This window comes from Humulus lupulus, chromosome 1 (genome assembly GCF_963169125.1).
Source record: "Humulus lupulus chromosome 1, drHumLupu1.1, whole genome shotgun sequence".
Lineage (NCBI taxonomy): Eukaryota > Viridiplantae > Streptophyta > Magnoliopsida > Rosales > Cannabaceae > Humulus > Humulus lupulus.
The window spans coordinates 55,308,801-55,329,384 of record NC_084793.1 but is presented as its reverse complement, the minus strand read 5'-3'; the positions used below and the strand labels follow the sequence as shown (position 1 = coordinate 55,329,384).

The following is a 20,584-nucleotide window of genomic DNA, read 5'->3' as shown; positions in this document are numbered from 1 at the left end:
GACACTAAATTTTTTATTATTTCTCAATTAAAAAAATTAAAAATAAAAAATGACTTGGTACAATGGCCATATATTTATGACCAAATTAGAGCGTGATTTACTTTACACGGCTTAAAACCGAAATGACAGCCGTTTTAACTTAAATCACAAGCTCCGTTTATTCAGATTAGCTTGTCCCCAAAATCACTTTAGGAAAAAAAATACATATATGATATATTAGTGTGTGAGACTGAGAAGGTGGGACCCATGCCATGAGCCAAAATTAGAGACCTCAAAACAAATGGGACCCAAAAGCCACAAACACGACGCAAAGCAATAAAAAAAAGTCACACGTGAAGACGCGTCTCATTGTCAATAAACCGCGTGAAACCGTCCTAGATATATATCTCTCTCTAATCTATATATATTATTATAATATATAATGTTATGTGTCACACAAACACAATCAACTGTTTTTCAAAATACTTTCTTCTTTTTTTTTTACCAACAACAGAACCCGCCAAAATGCCATCCAGCAAATTAAATTAAAAATATAATATATATGTGTGACAAAAACCAAAAAAATGTAACTATATTACTGACCTATCGTCGTCATTAATATATTTTTTTTATATTTATTTTTTACTTTCTCTTAAAAATTAGAAGAAGAAGAAAAAAAATCTTAATTGTTAAAATCGTTAAAGACGATATTCTTTTTAGTAACTACTACTACTACTAAAGCTGGAGGCAACAGCTTTAAGCCTTACAGAGAGAGACAGAGAGGGTTGGATAAGAAAATGGAGGAGGGAGAACAGAAGCGGAGAAATGTGGTCGTCAGATCAAACCACGCTAGTGGTGGTGGTGGCGTCGGCGATGAGAACGACGTCGTTGTGGAACTGATGGGATTGATCGAAACCGTTGGATCGTATTCCGGGTACCGGAAAACGACAAGGAAGCAATGCCTGAGCTTGGTCAGAAGACTGCAGCTTTTAGTGCCACTTTTGGAAGAGATTAGAGAAAACGACACTACATTGATTTCTGCTCAGGCTCTGAATGGTTTGGTCAATTTGAAGACTGCACTTCTTCCGGCTAAGAAGTTGTTAAAGGATTGTAACTATGGAAGCAAGATTTACTTGGTCAGTATATCTAATTTTATTTTTTTGGTGATGTAGATGCGAATTTGGCAACTGGGTATTTTTCTTTTGATGTGATGTTTATCGATTTTATTGATTTTTTTAATGAATAATTAGGCACTAGAGAGTGAAGCTGTGATGGGGAGATTTCTTGCCGTCTATGACAAATTAAATCAAGCTTTAGATGAAATGCCTTATGATGAGCTTGGAATCTCAGTTGAAGTTAAAGAACAGGTTTTTTTTTTTTTTTTTTTAATTATTCCACTTCTTTTGGTGTTTTTATTATATATATATATAAATATTTAGCTTTAATTTATTTACTTAAATTCCTTGTCAGAAAGCTGCAATCTGCAGAATATAATAAGATGACCCTTTGTCAAGTGTTTTTGAGTCATAATCTTCTTTAATGAGTAGGTAGTGGGACTCACATTTTGGTATTTGTCTCTCTCTTAGGAGAAAGACTCTTGTTTTAGTTAGCATTCATACTAAATGATTGTGCCATGAACTTTATCTATCTCAAAATACTCTGACAGTTTCATTATTGAAAGGAAAATTTTAAAGTGTCCTGTTTAGAGGTAATGGTATTTTAAGGATGAAAGTAGAGATTTTACTTCTGTGTTTGGTGGATTTACATCAGGTTGAGTTGATGCATACACAACTTAAGAGAGCAAGGAGAAGAACTGACACACAAGATATGGAGCTAGCAATGGATTTGATGGTTGTGTTCTCTAAGAAAAAAGATGATCGAAATGCCGATTGTGCGATACTAGAAAGACTAGCAAGCAAGTTAGAACTGCATACTGTTGCTGACCTGAAAGAAGAAACATCTGCCGTTAAAAAACTTCTGAAGAGGAGACGACAGAACTCTGAAAGCCTTCAGCAGATGACTGATCTTTTGAACAAGTTTAAGACCCTTGCAGGGATTGATGAGGCTCTTTTGATTGATAATCCAGTCTCCAAAACTCTTCAGAGGTGTCCAACTTCGTTGATTCCACATGAATTTCTTTGTCCAATCACGTTGGAGATCATGACTGATCCTGTTATTGTTGCAAGTGGGCAGGTAAGCTAGTCTTAACTACTTTCATGACCATTCTAGTAATTGACTACGTTTAATGACTTGGTCAATATAATACATGCCGAACACTGAAGACTTAGTTAAGAGAAAAGTAGCCAGAAATGTTTAGTTGAAAGTAATCTTTTAATGATTAATTAATTATGGCATACAGCTGAGATAAAACTTTTTTCCCTGTTTTTTCATTTCTTAAAGACTTATGAAAGAGCAAGCATAGAGAAGTGGCTGTTTTCAAATCGTAGATCATGCCCAAAAACTGGACAGACATTGGATCATTTATCATTAGCGCCAAATTTCGCTCTCAAGAATGTGATTAGGCAGTGGTGTGAGCAGAACAACTTTGAACTTCCCAGGAAAGATCCTGTGATACACCCTCCTTTTGGTTGTTCTGCCGAAATCATTGAGGAAATCTCCTCCTTAGTCCAAGATCTCTACTCTTGTCATCTTGATGTGCGGAGAGAGGCCATTGTGAAGATACGTATGCTCTCCAAAGAGAATCCAGAGAACAGAATTTTGATTGCCAGCAGTGGAGGAATCCCACCTTTGGTTCAGCTCTTGTCCTATTCGGATTCTGAGATCCAAGAACAAACCGTCACAGCCCTTCTGAACTTGTCGATTGATGAGGCAAACAAAAGACTCATATCCAGAGAAGGTGCCATACCGGCCATAATTGAAGTCTTGCAGAAAGGAAATGGTCAAGCTAAAGAGAATTCCGCAGCAGCATTGTTTAGCTTATCTATGCTTGATGAAAACAAATTACTTGTGGGGAATTTGAATGGAATCCCTCCATTAGTGGAGCTTTTGGGGAGTGGGACAATTAGAGGTAAGAAAGATGCAGCTACTGCTTTGTTTAACTTGTCTTTAAACCAAGCTAATAAGTCCAGAGTCATTAAGGCTGGCATAATACCACCATTACTACATCTTCTTGAGGATAAGAACTTGGGTATGGTCGATGAAGCTCTTTCAATCATCCAACTTCTTGCATCACATCCTGAAGGACGAAGTGAGATAGGAAGGCTGTCCTTCATCGAAACGCTCGTTAGAATTATTCAAACGGGAACTCCTAAGAACAAAGAATGTGCTACATCTGTTCTTTTAGAGTTGGGTTTGAATAATTCTTCCTTCATATTGGCTGCACTGCAGTATGGTGTGTATGAACCTTTGGTGGAGCTTGCAAGGTCTGGAACAAATAGAGCTCAGAGGAAAGCAAACTCCCTTTTGCAGCACATGAGTAAGTGCGAACACATTCCTTGATTAAAAAATTTAACATGAATCAGAAAAGGGCCATGTGTTTCTCTATAAAATTGTTCTCTATGGAGATTCTATTGGATTTTTTTTTTGTTATTAGAAAGACAAAAAAAATCATTAGGAAGTACATAATTTGAAGTTGATGTTGTGTCCTATTTTTTTTCTGACCATTAAGAACCAGAACAGCTTCAAAAGAAGTTTTGTCTTTGTACATAGCTACAATCTCAATATTTATGAAACTCACTGTGAGCTTCTTCTTCTTTTTTATATATGTATAAAATACATATTAGGATGTTTGTTTATCATCATCTGAAGTTATCATTTTGAAGGCAAAACTTCCCCACTCAAAATGATACAGTTACGATACATTAACGATGCATAATGTTTTTCTATTACATAAAAAAATTGGTGTAATTCCTTCCAATTTTGGGATATATTGTAATTTTTTTTTGAAATTTCTTAGGAGTACACATTTTTCAGAATAATATTAGGAAGACTCAAACTTGTGCCCAAAATTTAGTTATCATTTTTATAAATATAAAATAACATTAAAAAGGATAATTGAATTTGGGTTTCAATAAAAAAATTCTTTTGATTACTGCACGGTTATTTTCTCTATGGTATTATTATCTTTGACTATACACTATCAAAATAATATCTAAAATCACACCTGACATTAAGATGCAATGGTAAGTGCTTCTTAAGAAGCTTTATTTTTTGTAAATCACATTTTTCACTCCCAAAATCATAATCTTATAAACACTATATTTTTCTCAATAGCATGATCTGTTTAGTACGATACTATGGTCCACCCTTGAAAATGAAAGAGTGGTTGGTGGGTATCAAATTGATGTCATTATAATTGCTCGTTGGGCATCATACCACATTCATTTGCCATTTGCAACCATGCCGTCTCAGACCCTAACATCGATGGTATAAGTTTTTATTTTGGGATTTTTAGATGAAGTACCAAAAATAGCTCTTTTATTTTTAACTCTCATGTGCTTTTTTTTTTTACTATTTGGTTTTATCTTTTATACTATTTTTACAACTTTTAATTTACAATAATACTATTTTGCCAACAAAAACACTTCTTCATCACTTTAACACACATCTCCATCTCTATCTCCATTTCTTATTGACACACATTACCCACATCTCTATCACTTTTTCTCTTTCTTCTTCTTCATTTGTTACTTTTTCTCTCTCTTCTTTTTCCTCTATCACTTTTTCTCTTTCTTCTTCCTCCACCACCTCCCTGCCCAAGTTCAACCTTCTTGTCCTCCTTAGTTCCAATTACCATGTCGCACCACTCCGCTAGCTTCCAACCATTTTTCTTTGTCGCCGGTGTGACCCAACCGCCTACCGCGCTACTAAAATCAACGAGTTTACAAACGGTACATCCACACCCACTAGATCTATTGTTCTCATATTTCATAGTACCTTTGCCTCTTGTGTGAGTTTTTCATAAGCTCATATCCAAAACTCAGTTGTTCAAACCACCCCATTGACATTTTCTCTATTTTTCTTTCAAGTTATATGAGCTCTCATGACTCGATAGTTATCGTAGATAATTTCCCTTACAAGTTGGCTGAACCATTTCTTCTAAGCTGTACATAGATTATTCACAAACGTGGTAAATTACTTTGGGTATGTTATTTTTGGTATTCATCTTGTTGCAGTTTATGTTGTCTTATTCTTTGGCTGTCTTGATGAATCCAAATGTTGTTTTAATTTATGATCTCATCAGTTCCAATTTTTAAAAGTGTTGTCCCAGTTTCAGTTTCGGCAACTATATGTCAAATTTAAAGCTACACAACATATACTGTTAAAATACTATCATCAACACAAAAGCAACATATATTAAGAAACAACAACTGCTGATCAACACATATTTATTATTTTATTAGGTCTTCATATTTTTAACACTTCAATATAAATTCTTCACTTGCTTCAAAATCAACATAATTCCTTTTGATCATCCGAGTGTCCATTGCTTTGTACCGGAATTGATATTTGATTCTATTTTCTGAAAGACACATAATCTCAATTTAAAAAATATATATTACAATGTTTCAGTAGCAATTTTATATTTTATAACCTAGGTTCAATGATATAAACACAAAAACAACCTAACAACAACATCACCACATAAACATTTTGATAAATATAAATTTCAAAATAATCTCATCGTCTTTACTATATTTACTATCTTACATTGTTTATTTGAAGTTGTTTTCTAATTTTTCTTCTCCATCTTTTCTTCTAAATCTTACTGAAAGTGGTTTTTAGTTTATTTTTTATTATTTTTTGGATTGAATTTTTGTTGATAGCTTGATGGTGATTTTTCATTGCTGAATACCAATGATTTCCAAGTTGTTAATTGATTTCATGTTGCTGTTTGTTGGCGTATATGATGATTTGGATAACAGGTTGTTGTTTAGGAATCTTCTTACCAGTTTTTTTTTATCAATTTCCGTGAAATCAAATGTTGTTTTTTTGGTTTTTGGATCCACATCTTGCTTTTGTTGATGTCAGACGGAGATCGTCGCCACCTATGGTGCTTTTTTGTTGCTCTGAGATCGGTATCGTGGGTGATACAGGATGGAGAAACTTCCTCCGTTTGCGAGAGAATGATGAGGAACAAACTGTATTTTGTTGAAAAAAAACTTCTACCATATAATTTTTTTTTTTTTCTGTGTAGCAGTATTTTTGTTATTTTTTTTATAGTATATGAGTATATTAGAAAAAAAGTTCTTTTACTTTCAACCCAAAATACAATACACACATGTTGGTGTTGGACAAAAAGCTAAGTTTTTTTTTTTTTTTTGCTAGAAAAATACTACATAAATATAATTTTTTTTGAAGGCTTTACATTTAAGTGAAATAAATAATTTATCCCTAAGTTTTCACAAAGTGTTTTGTAAGGCTTAAGTCTCAATTTTTAATTATTTGTAACACTTATTCAAAAGTAAACTTTTTTTATTGATCGGGTCTCCAATTTTTCCGAATTGCATTAGACAGATGGTCGTAGAATAAAATTAGTTTGAAGTATCATTCTTTTGCAACAAATCTGAAAAATTTCAAATTAGGGCTAGCTATAGATATGACCATTTATTCTAGTTACGTACAACTTGCCACTTTATAAATTTATGAAACTATAATTATTAATGTTGTTCATATTAATTCCTACCCTTTTTTCTTCTAGGAAAGAAATGGATGTGTTTTTGAGACCGTTGGTTTACAAGTTAAAAGTTTTATGAGAAATTAGTGTTGAAACTTAGGATTTTTTTGTTTGTAACGCCCTACTAATCTAGGACAATTACACCATGTGTTTAAAATAGTGCTTAACTTGTTAAGTGAGTCATTTGGACTAAAAAATGTAATTAAAGTTTAATAAATGTTTTAGAGCTAAAATTTTTAGTCAAAAGGTTTAAACTTTTCATTGATATTATAAAAGGTTTACATGGGATTTCGAAAGGGTTAAATAAAACAGAATTACATTAAGTGTTCTAAAAAGTAGTTGACCTAAGCGACAAAACTGGACTTTTTAACCCAAGTCCCTCAGATATCCCGACCTTGACAACCGAGTGGACCGAACATGTATCCGTCGCTCTAAAGCCCTCCAACTCATGGTTGGTCTACTTTCCCTTTACCCTTACCTATACCATAGAACACCCGTGAGCCAAGGCCCAGTAATAAAACTCAACTATCATATCAAACATAAACAGTAATCAACATGCTTCACATATAATAAAACACGTTCATTTCAATCACTTAAAAAATTTACACAACCTAAGCCGAGCAAGGCGCATCACTGGGGCACCAAGCTTATGACCTCTGTCAGGCGAGTGTGTACAACACTCCCATAGTGGCTGTATCATCACGACCTACATTCTGCATGATTATGGCCGAACACGATCCATGCCATTGCCGATCATTCATAGAAAATTCATTATAAACAAGTATAACAATCATCTTCATGCATAATGAGGTACTCAACCCTAAGAAAATTCAATGCACGGTTATAACCGCGTTCAGACATCAGGGTCGATGCCCTACTCCATGTGCATGTGCCAGTTTTCTTACCTCGAGTCTTGTGCTGAAAGTGAAATGACCTTGAGTGTGATCCTCTCAGAAATCCTAGTCATAACATTAATGATACACTCATTAGGAACTAAATCCAAATGTGGTCTCAATACCAAACCCTAGCTCTTGGAGCCTATAATCCCATTCAACCAGGTAATGAAATTGTCCCTTGAGCCCGCAAGCGGGTCCCCAAGTCAGATCCTAGGAATGTCGGACCTAACTCACAAAATTAAGAAATGCATTTTCGGGGCACCTGGCACGGTCACGCTTTCCCCTGGGCGCGGTCACACTATCAGAAACTTTGGGGTTTCAGGGGCACTAGTGCGGTCGCACTAGGTCCCCAGAAATGCCAATCGCAACCCATAATTTCAAGAATCCCCAAATATGAACCCCTGTGATTTTCTTGCGAGTCCAGCACCCAAATTACCCCAAAATTGACGTAAAAATGCACCAAACTCAAAATCACGCTCCATAATCAGTACAACACTTCACATACAACACATGAACACCAATAACACAGGCAATTACGCATCAAAACCCCAAATTGCAAACTTAGGGTTCTAAACCCAAATTTTCCCCAATCTGAAAATCAACTATAAAATTCAACTCAATTCATGGAATTCGATCTGAAATCAAGTTTCAAATCAGTTTATAGTTGTATCCTAATGTCCAAATACCCATCAAACAACCTTGAAACCCTCGAATTTTGAAAATTCAGCAAAACCGCAAACTGCACCAAGAACATGAAGAACACTTAAAAACAAAGTTGAGAAGTCTATACCCTATTGAATTTTGAATCCCTAGCTGGTTGTAGAAGACCTCGGCAGCTCTAAACTCCTTTGAACACTTGAATTCTCTTAGCAATTCCTCAAAGTTTCAAGAATTCGGCCTCCTAGCCTTGGGTGAACTCTTGTGAAAAAGAAAAGAAAACACTAGAAGGAGAGGGAGATGGTCTAATGTGCAAGGGGACAAGGCTTCATCGCTTAGCCAAAATTTTCTAACTTTATGGTCAAAATACTATTTTACCCCTCCCTTTACTTAACCCCTTAATCAACCTCAAGGGCATTTTGGTCATTTGCCTATAATTCCCACTAAACCTCTAATAACACCACTAATCTCTAAATTACCAATAATATCCACCAAACACAATTACCCTATCCATTAATTTATATTTAATCACTATCCCCAAAATATAGAAATTCCCAAAATACCCCTAGGCCCGAGCCATGTATTTTCCCCGTTGTGACTTTTTCGCTAAAACCGCTTGAAAAGAAACACTCATGTCGAAAATAACACATACTCACATAATAATGTGATCACAATGCAAATAGTACATAATAATTACAATTATACCCTCAACAGGTCAAAATTATGAAAATGCCTCTTTCTAACAAAAGTAGGTCTTTAAACACATTTAATACACATAAATCATGCTCAATTATATAATAATATAATTCACATAAATCCCACTCGTGCCCTCCCAACACACTAATTAAGGTACTAAACCTTATTAGGAGTTTTGGGATGCTACATTTTAATGTGTGGGTAATTTATGTGGAATTGAACATCCAATAATATTTTGATGTTTGGATGGAGTATAAAAGGATACAAAGCATGTCCAACTATTATGATTGGTTAAATACAAATGTTAAGTGTTGTTATACAAGCTAGGTGTAAAACATTTAGTAATTTCACATAGTGAAGATGTGAAATTTGAGTTTCAAGTGCAGGCACTCAAAAATTATGTTTTTGAGTTCAAAGTGATACAATGAGGTATCTAAGCATGCCCAAAAAGTTTGGGAGCATTTAGAGGTGTTTAAGGTCATTTTTGAGAGTTTTAACATGCCTTCGCCACCTAGGAGGCGACACATCGCCTAAAGTATTAGGGACGTGAGAAACCCCGTAGGCGATGCATCGCCCGCTAATAGGTGACGCATCACCTGATGTGTCCATACAGACTTGTGTTTTAGCTCCAAATGATGTGTTTTTGAGGCTCTAATTCTATTGGTTAGAGAATGTGTCTACTCTATAAAAGAGTTCTCATAGAGTTTTGATAGACTTGATCACTCTTTCAAATCTCTCTCTAACCTCTTATTCTCTAGCTTTCAAGATCTCAAGTTTTCTCCAAGAAACTCATAAAGAAATAAAGTGTTTGTCTTTGTGAGTTTATGTAACGCCCCAACTCCAGGGACCGTTACGGTGTGCCTTGTAAACAGTGCTAAACTCGCTAATCGAGTCATTTGGCCAAAATCGTGAACTAAGTATGATTAGCGGTTTAGGGATTAAAAATTCTGGTTAAGATGTAACGTTTCACTAGAACGTTTAATATATATACATTGGGATCCCGAAAATATAGTCTTAGAGTCTATTATAGAAAATATTTACAACAGGCCGTTCTAAGCGGCAAAAATAGGGCTTAACCCTAGTTCCACTTTAATCCTCGACCGTGGTGGTCGAGCAGCTGAATATGTACACATCATCACCTAAGCTCTCCAACTCAAGGATGACTCAGCTTCCTCTTGCCTTTACCTGCACCACATAGCACCCGTGAGCCGAAGCCCAGCAAGAAAACACAGTAAAGAATGACATAATATCAACAATAGTCATATTAGCAAATCAGGACCAACGGTCCCAAGACCGATAGGTGACAATAGCCAAAAGTCACAGAAGTGGGTACAACTCCCTCTAGCCATGTGACGATAGGGTCACCAGGGCTTAATTGATAAATGGTTTTTTCATAAGTTTGTTCAGGATAGGTGCATGGTGATTAGTCACCAACATAACCATCCTCCCGACTCTAGAGTCATAACTAAGGACAACGTCCCCTAGCCGTGTGACAAACAGTCACCGGGGTCATATACCTTGGCTGAAAACATCTGGTCATAGACCAGGCAAGCGCTTATAATTTCTTCGACCCTAGGGTCGGTCTAGCATTAATGCCATAGAGCCATTCAATGCATGTTCTTCGACTTTAGAGTCAGTCCCTGACTAGTCAGTGCCATACACAGGTAAGCCATGCCACCAAACATATATCACATGTTTAATATTCATAAACAAGGTATTTGGCATGCTTACTAAACAGATACTAGTACGATTAAGACCATGCACAACACAGAGGCTCAAGCTCTGAACGATATCATACCCAATATACAAAGCATGTCCTAATCACATGTTTCTCGTGCATTACATGCATCATACTTAACAATCCAACATGCACCAGTAATAGCCATGCATGTCACGTTCAATAATCAACCAACATGCATCAAGAATAGCCATGCATGTCATACTCAATAACCAACCAACATGCACCAATAACAGCCATGCATGTCACGTTTAATACTCAACCAACATGCATCAATAATAGCCATGCATGTCATACTTAATAATCAACCGACATGCATCAAGAATAGCCATGCATGTCATACATATACACAGGGTGCAGTTTTCTTACCTCAAAGTCGAGCTAGAATGATTAAAAGAACAACCCTTGAGAACGATCAACTTTTAGTCCTTTAGCGGTCACCTAGTCATAATCAAATATAAGGTACCATCAATAAAAATGATCAACATAAGTTCCCAAATCAATATCTAGCCTTCGGGACATCAATCCCCACTTAACCGGGTACTAGGTTCAACCCCGAGGCCTAAGGCTTGAATCCCCAAGCTAAAAACATGATTCTGGCCAAAATTTCCCTAAGGGCCGCAGCCCTCCCCAGCTGCGCCGCGGCGCGCCCCTCAAACAAAGGCAGACCTCCCTGCCAGACGCCAAGGGCCGCGGCGCACCACAGCCGCGGCGCGGCGCCCAGCCCAGACCAAGCAAAAATGACAGCACGCACCTGAAATCTTCCCCTGCGTTTTCCCTTGAAACCAGCCCTTCAAACCTGTCCCAAACCCCAACCTAACACCCAATTCAACCACCAAACATCATCTACAACTCACCCTCATCATAACCCAAGTTAAACCCCAACTAAACTTCCATTAATTCTCAACTAACACAACAAAATCCTTAACTGAAACTTAATAGAAAGAAACATAGTATAGCTCAAAACTCAGGTTCAATTCCTTACCTTAAGCTGGTTTGAATCCTTCCCAATAGCTGAGCTAAGTCTAAAATCCCCAAGCTTTGATTTCCCTAGCTTGTTCTTCAATTGGCACTCAAAAATTTGAAAGGAAGATGAAGGAGAAACCTTGTACGGGAGAGAGAGAGAAGAAATGAGGATGGGCTCTGTTTCTGTTATAATTCCACAGCCTTCTAAACCCAAAAAGCTGATATAAATCCTTAAGGTCAAAAGACCATAATGCCCCTAGGCCAAATAAATCCCTCTAAAGGCTTCTGAGGGTAAAACCGTCCTTTCCCGCCTATCTCGTTAATTATAATTAACGCTCTCCAATTCCCGCTATTCTCAATATTCCCAAATACCAATAAATCATATCCCATTACCCTTTAATTCCCGGTAATGCTCTAGTCATCAAAATGACCCCGAGACTCACCCCGAGCCCCGAACTTAAACCCGTTATGACTAGACCGAACACTTACATCTCATGATCGTCTCATGCCGAATAGCTCGAACCAATCCACCTTATAATGTGGCTATATTAATTAATCACAACCATGCACCCAAAATACACAACTACGCCCACAACGGCCAAATTACCAAAATACCCTTACAATAATAAATACTCCCATATGCATGCATTCACCATCATATAATAATATAATCCACGTAAACATGCATATAATCATTAAATACCATAATAAATCAATTATGGCCATCCCGGCCTCCTAATCAAGGTCCTAAACCTTATTAGGAAATTTGGGGCATTACAACTATCCCCTCCTTACAGAAATTTCATCCTCGAAATTTACTCAACAGCTCGGAACCAGAATTCCACTCACTTGACATAAATTTCCTTAAGTCATTTCTTGACCTCAGTATTTCTATAGCCTTACTTTAACCCAAGGTATATTATGCTCAATAGAATCTCATTACTTATATCACAATCTGAGCTGGCTATTCCTTACCGGAATACACAATCTAACCTTCAGATTCTCATAACTCAATTTATAAATTCCTTTAACCCATGTTCACTGCATGGAAGAACATAACTCACTGCACACAACTGTCAGTGCCAAAAGTGAACTGATTCAGAGTCACCCTATTCAGACCAAATCAGGATCCAACTGCTGAAACAAACCATAGCTTAACTTGTCTTAATTCCTCACCCCTTTTCCCATGGTGAGACCTTAGAGAAGATACATTCTCCTACCTGGAATTTCCACATTCCTACTTTCCAGTTCAATAATACCTTTCCATTTATTCTGAGAATTGAGCAACCAAGATTCAAATTCCAACAATCTCATTAATCCCCTGAACCACCTCAGGATTCAGATATACATTGACGCATTCATCTTATAAGATGTTCTTCCAATAATAATTGGATAACCCTCTCTCTCTAATTTACCATCAGTCTGAGAGTAATAAACTGTACTGAGTTCCCTTTATATACCCATTGCCTGCCTAACCCTTCCAAAACCTGGAAGTCACAATAAAGTCTTCATCTAATAAGATAGACCTTGAGTTCACGAAGGCCCTCTATCTTTCTCACAAGAAGACTCGAATATTGATCAGTTGTACTATTCACCTATCCTTACTGATAAAATAAACTCACTTGGACTACCAGTCCACAATGACTTAATGCAAATTCATACCGATCCATCAACCAAGAAATCCCATCGCGAAACTCATCGCGATGCTCTCTTATTTCCACTATGAAATACTCAAAGGCTGTAATGGCCTTGCTGTTTCCTGATATTCTGTCTCGACCTGCTAACAGGTTAAGAACTTTTCACACATCTCATTACCTCCCTCTTCATCTCAGGCCTTCACTATAAAGCCTTCATAATCTGTTACCTCTTTACAATGCCTGAATGAAGCGAACACAAGAATAACATGAGATTCATCCAGAATCTCCTAACCAGTCCCAATGTCCATCGGATCCCAAGTCCGATCTCTAAACCACCATACATTCATGTCTGTCACTATACAACCTTTAGCTAATCCAGCTAAAGCTTTCCATTCAATCTTGCCCGTCTGTGGCCCACTTAACCACCTTTCCTTTTATCTTCCTTGAGATAATAATCTCAAACAATAAACTGGCCACTTGGCCCGCTAGAAACTCTACTCCAGTCCTGGTCATTTAATTAACACATTGCATAGGTAATCACTTTCCTCTATCACTAGGATGTCATAACGATCCTCTAATTGATCCTGGTCTATAAAAGACCCAGAACTTTCTCCCCAAGGCACCTTTCACTCTTGGAAATTCTCCACAGAGAAAACACCACTATACCATCGTCCAAGACGATCACAAATCCCATTCAAGTCAACCCTTGAATGCACTATTCATCTAATTCACAAACACTTAGCATCAAACCAATTCTCAATATATATTCAGCACTCGCAGTGCTCTAATCTAATACCAGCACAATCTTTTACATAATTTTCTCTTTCTGATCTCTAACTAGTCTTAACCAGATCCAAGATCCACCTTAAGGATTCCATCTTACTCAGCAACTAATCCTTTAATTCTTATAACTCCACTGAACCACTCAAAACAATACTCACATCTGATTCTATTTCTGGCACTAACCAATCACCATTCTAGTCTCTTTTCATAAAAGGGAGCCCTGGCAAACCACCTGGGAACACATTCAGAACCCACAGACTAATCCAGTTTGTCCTGATCTCACTGACACGACCCAAGTGATATCCATCACGCTAGCTAAGAGTTCCATGTATTCCCCTGCACAAAACCCTAGATCTCACTACAAGTTTCATAAGCACACAGAACCATACACGAAACTAACCAACACAAGGCTCTCCATTCTCAAGCCCAAGAATTACTACACTTCGTTAATTATGATTAACGAAATAGGTGGAAAAGGTCAATTTTGCCCTTGGGAGTCTTTAGAAACCTTTATTTGACCTAGGGGTATTTTAGTCTTTTCACCCCTAGGATTTGATTTAAGCCATGAAGGTTGTAGAAGGAAAGGAAAAACAGAGTATCTTTAGCACTTCTCTTGTATTTTCTCTCTTTTTCTTCTTGGATTTTTGAGCTTAAGTTGAGGAATCAAGCTTGGGAAATAAGTCTTGAGAGCTTGGGAGTGTATTACACCATTGAAGAGCATCATAACCTAAGCTTGAGGTAAGATTCTAGCCATTAAATCTCTGGTTTGCTCTGTTTTTGTCTTGGTTTTCAGTTGAGATTTCTAGGTTGGTTGATTGGTTTTGCTTGGAGTTTTTGGCTAGGATTCTTGGGGTTGTGATGCCTAGGACACGTGGGGATGTTTTTTGAGTTCATTTGGCACCTAAAATGAGGTTTGGAAGCATTGGAATCGAGTTGGAAATGGAGGAGCCGAAGGAAGAAGATTCAGGGGCTGATCAGGCTGGGTGTATCGCTACAGCGCTAATGGTTTGGTTTTGGGAATTTTGGTTTTGAGATGAGCACTGGGGCGCTAGTGAGTAGCACTGGGGCACTACTCTGTTCCTTCAGAATCCCATTTTGAGTGTTTTTAAGGGTTTTTGGCTCGGGGTTTCAATCCTTAAGGCCCGGGATCGAATCTACTCACCGTGTGGGTACGTTTCGAGGTCCCGTGAGTGGGGTTTAGGTCAAGACCCTTTCATTGTTGATTTTCATTAATGGAGTTTATAATTGGTTATGATTAGGTAACTGCTAAAGGACTTAAAGTCAGATCATTCTCAAGGGTCGTTCTTGTTCTATTTCTCGCTCGAACCAGAGGTAAGAAAACTGCACCCTGTGTATATGACATGCATGATTGTTGTTGAGGCATGTTGGTTATTAAATGTGGACATTGATTGCATATTAAATGCTTAGAAAATCTTGCTTATTTGTGCATGGCACTGACTAGTCAAGGTCTGCACTAGTCGCATATTACTGACCTGAGAGTCAGAAACGACATAAGCGTCCTGAACGCAGGGCCGATAAAAGATTAGATCTAATCAATATCAGCGTTGAATGACTTTAGGAGCATTAATGCTGGACCGACCCTAAGGCCAGTGAAAATTATAAGCGCTTGACTAGTCTAGGACTAGTTACTCAAAACCAGGGCCAAAGGCCTAGGTGACTGCTTGTCACGTGGCTAGGGAGCGGAATCCCATGGATGTAACTCTATGGTCATGCGGTAGGTTATATTGGTGACTAGTTCATCGAGCACCTATCTTGATAAGCTAGTGAAAGGATCACTTATTTGTAAAGCCTAGGTGACCCTATCGTCACATGGCTAATGGGAACGGAACCCACTTTAGTGACTTTTCCAACTGTCACTCCTTTATTTTGGACTAAAAGTCGTGAATGATTATTATGATCATTGTTGATATTATATTCACGCGTTATTGTGTTTTCTTGCTGGGCTTTAGCTCATGGGTGCTATGTGGTGCAGGTAAAGGGAAAGAAAAGCTCACCCAGCCTTGAGTGGAGAGCTTAGGTGGTGCTGTGTACATATGCGGCCGCTTGACCACCATGGCCAAGGAGTTCTCAGAGGAACTAGGGGGTTTACCCTATTTTTGCTGCTTAGGTCGGCGGGTTGTAAATTTAAATTGTAATGACCATTTTGAGTTGTAAATAACTTGTAAATAATTTGATGGGCCCATGAACAGTTTTATGTTTTAAATAAAATATATCATTTCCTTTTGATTGGTTTTCCACCTTACCCTATTAATAACACCTAGAAACACATTTTTAACCAAAGAACTCGTGTAGCGAGTTAAATTCACGGTTCATCATTCACCGTAACTGTCTTGGGGTAACTGGGGCGTTACAGATACATCTCTTGTATAAGCCTTGGTTGTGTTTTGTTGATGAAGAAGAAGTTCAAGGTGGTGTTCTAAGCAAGGTTTTGAAGCTCCAAGAAGATTCAAGAAGTTTTGTCTACAAACTAGGGTTTGCATCATCTAACTCAATCTTTTGTTGGTCTCTTTCAAGGATATTTTTTTGTAGATTCATAATTTTGTGGTGATGTAATATCACTTTCTCCCTAACATTTTAATTATCTATTATCTGAGATGCACCATCATGGAAGAATCTTCTTCATTTTCGGCTTTGAAATACATGACTCAAGACTTTGTGAGATTGGATAGATTCGACAGGACTAACTTTGTTTATTGGCAAGATAAGATTAGGTTCTTGATAACCACTCTCAAAGTGTTCTATGTCTTGGATAAGGACTTAAAGGCTATAGAACCTGCTAAAGAAGAGGACACTCAAGAACTCATCAAGCAAAGGAATAAATGCGAAGAAGATGAGTTGATATGTAGAGGTCATATTCTCAATGCACTATCAGACCAGTTGTATGATCTCTACACAAACACAAAGACCTCCAAGGAAATATGGGAGGCTTTAGAGAAAAAGTACAAAGAGAAAGAAGAAGGTACACAGAAATTCCTCATCACTCAATACATGGAATTTAATTTTATGATATGAAACCCCTTCTTCCCCAAATACATGAGCTGCAAATTATTGTGAATAAACTATCTACCATCAATATTGTATTGTCGATGAAATTCCTTGTTGGTGCCATAATAGCCAAGTTGCCTCCATCTTGGAGGGGCTATAAGAAGAAAATACTCCATAAGAATGTGTAGATTTCATTGGAGGAAATCCTCAAACACTTGAGGATTGATGAGGAATCCCATTCTAGAGATAAGAACGAGGAGGAGTCTAATGGAGAGACTTCAAAGGCTAATGTGGTGGATAATCCTCCAAACAAGGGCAAATGAATTGGCAAGAATAAAGGCAATGGTAAAAAACCCTTAGGGCCTAAGGGGGTGTGGTCCCTTTGCCTGCCCTTTTCCTGTTGATCTCCTCCCGCAAGTCTGGGGGCGTTCTTTTGGAGGTGACCTCATCCTCGCGTCGAGGGGCAGCGGTGGTTCTCGGCGTTGGCCTTTGGGCCTGCTTAGGCGGTTCGGGGTGATCACGTTGCTTCGTGCGGGGGGTGTTGCTAGTTGAGTGTCGGGTTCTTCCATCATCTACTGGCACAGTGGTCTCCACCCCACCCTTGCCTTTCTCCTTTCCCTTGGGCAAGGTTATGCTGGATTTACCCTGCAGTAGGCCGTTAAGGACCTCTTGCATGTTCTCCAAGGTAGTTTCTAACCTTTGGTTTTTACGGTGGAGCTCACGTATCTCCTCTTCGTAAAATCGGGACTTTGAACTCGAGCTCACGGAGTGGACCCGGGGGTGTTTGTCCGGCCTATGGGTAGAAGGGCCCGGGTCTTGCCGGCCGGAGTTCGGTTCCCGCAGTGGTTTTGGAGGAGGGAACTCATCAGCGTGCACCGGTGGTGCTCTAGGAGGACTCCCTCCAGGTGGAGCGGCCGGCGATGAGGCCACCCTGTCTCCTCCGTGAACCTCAGGGTCTTTCGGGGGCTCCACGTCCCTGGGTGGAGGAGCGTCCTTCATGGAGGCCTTCAGTTGGACTCCGCTCAGGTGAACCTCTACCTGCCGCGTCTCCCTCAGTCGTTTCGAGCGTCTTGGCATCTTCTTCTTGTCGGAAACAATGGTGGAACAGTAGCTTGAAACTAACGTTCCCACAGACGGCGCCAAACTGTTGACGGTGAGAACTCGTCAACGAAGTTAAGTTGGAAAAATTATCAAATTGAAATCGCTAATTGGAAAGCTATGAAAACTTGAACAATGACTCAAGAACAATGGAATTACAACAATGGAGAATTCAGTATCTCATTCACACTAATGTCTCTGCTACAGTCAAATTTCCAACCCCCCTACAGGTGGCCTTGGAATTCAATTTATAGTAGGCTCTAACGGCCTTAGGTACATAGTGGTCCGGGGGACCAAACGGTACAAACGTACTGTACTAGGGGAGTGGCTTCAGAGGTTGTGGCTGTACAACCCATACAGGAGCAGGTGTCAGGGGATGTCTCCACTACTTGTCTGTACTCCTTCTTGAGGCGTGGTAGCAGGCGTGGTGGCGCAGGAGGTAGTGGTGTCGGCTCTGACCCATGGCCGTAGACGTACGGACCACGATCCTCGCTGGCACTGGCATCCGTACCTAGTACCCGGTCGTACAAATATGCCTCATTCGACTCGTTCTGGATCTACTAAGCATAGGGACTTTGAGGTTGTGAAAAAGGGGATCTTTGGTGTCCATATTGGCCGTGGCGTTGAATAGGGGTCTTGGCCCCATGCGCATCAAGTCACGGTGTGTCGGCCTCCTGAGAAGATGGTGGGTTGGTGGACCTCCCGGGGCGCGCGCGCGTGGGACCTTGCGCGGCCTTGCGCATGGGGCGCCATTGGCGGCCTCGCAGCCTCCCTCGGCCCCGCGCATGGGCATGGTAGGAGTGGTCCAAGGGCCTCGCTGAATAGGGCGCCTCGCCCTATGATGGCCTCGCTGAACAAGGCACCTTGCCCCTATGGTGGCCTCGCTAAATAAGGCACCTCGCCCCTATGGTCTCGCGGATCAGGAGGGCCTCGCCCATTTGACGGTCTCGCGGATCAGGAGGGCCTCTCCATATGACGATCTCGCGGATCAGGAGGGCCTCGCCACTTGGTGGCCTCGCGGAAGGCGACTCGGTGGCCTCGCGGAACAGCGTCCTCGCGAGACGGGGTGGTCTCGCGGATCGGGGGGCCTCGCCACTTGGTGGCCTCGCGGAAGGCGACTCGGTGGCCTCGCGGAAGAGCATCCTCGCGAGACGGGGTGGTCTCGCGGATCAGGGGGGCCTCGCCACTTGGTGGCCTCGCGGAAGGCGACTCGGTGGCCTCGCGGAACAGCGTCCTCGCGAGACGGGGTGGTCTCGCGGATCAGGGGGGCCTCGCCACTTGGTGGCCTCGCAGAAGGCGACTCGGTGGCCTCGCGGAACAGCGTCCTCGCGAGACGGGGTGGTCTCGCGGATCAGGGGGGCCTCGCCACTTGGTGGCCTCGCGGAAGGCAACTCGGTGGCCTCGCAGAACAGCGACTCGGTGGCCTCGCGGACCAGCGTCCTCGCGAGACGGGGTGGTCTCGCGGATCAGGGGAGGCTCGCCCATCTGATGGCCATGCGAAATGGGGGGGGGGGGGGGGAGTATGCCCAGGTGACTACCTTGCATTTCCCCTTGATGAGATTATGAGCATCAACAATGACTTATTTGACCAATTGCAAGGTAAAACGGTATTCTCGAAGATAGATCTTCAGTTTGGTTATCACCAGTTGAGGATTAAGGAGGAAGACATACCAAAGACAACTTTTCGTACTAGATATGGGCACTATGAATTCCTCATTATGTCGTTTGGCTTGACTAACGCCCCGACAGCGTTCATGGACTTAATGAACAGAGTTTTCAAGGACTATCAGGAACGATTCGTGATCGTCTTTATCGACAATATCTTTTTTTATTCACAGTCAGAGGAATAGCATGAGCAGGGGCTTAGATTGGTCTTGCAGAGACTAAGGGAACGTGGGTTATTTGCGAAGTTCAAGAAATGTGAGTTCTGGTTACCTCGGGTGACTTTCTTGGGTCATATTGTTAGTAGGGGTGGGATTAAGGTAGACCCAGCAAAGATTGAGGCTGTCAGGAATTGGCCAAGGCCAAGGAATGCCTCTGAAATTAGAAGCTTCCTTGGATTGGCAGGCTATTATAGGAAGTTTTTGGAAGGGTTCTCAAGGACAGCTACCCCACTAGTAGAACTGACACATAAGAATCAGAAGTTTACGTGGTCAGACAGATGTGAAAACAGCTTCCAGGAGTTTAAATGACGTTTGATTACCGCCCCAGTCCTAAGTCTTCCAATAGATCAGGAGAAGTTCATGGTTTATTGTGATGCTTCGAGACAAGGGTTAGGTTGTATCCTTATGCAGGCAAAGAAAGTAATTGCTTATGCACCACGTCAGTTGAAAGATTATGAACAGAGATATCCAACCCATGATTTGGAGTTGGCAACGGTGGTCTTTGCATTAAAGGTATGGAGGCATTACCTTTATGGAGAGAAGTGTGAAATATATACAGACCACAAGAGCCTCAAGTACTTCTTTACACAAAGGGATTTGAATATGAG

General features: G+C 40.1%; 1 protein-coding gene across 1 annotated transcript; it reads left to right on the top strand.

Annotated features, from left to right (window-relative positions):
* The first annotated feature begins 650 nt into the window (after positions 1–650).
* On the top strand, positions 651–3,699 carry LOC133792714 (U-box domain-containing protein 15-like). Its single transcript, XM_062230621.1, has 4 exons — positions 651–1,115; positions 1,230–1,346; positions 1,750–2,172; positions 2,380–3,699. The coding sequence occupies exons 1-4, from the start codon at positions 777–779 to the stop codon at positions 3,436–3,438; spliced, it is 1,938 nt and encodes a 645-aa protein (XP_062086605.1). The 5' UTR covers positions 651–776; the 3' UTR covers positions 3,439–3,699.
* Positions 3,700–20,584: the final 16,885 nt, after the last annotated feature.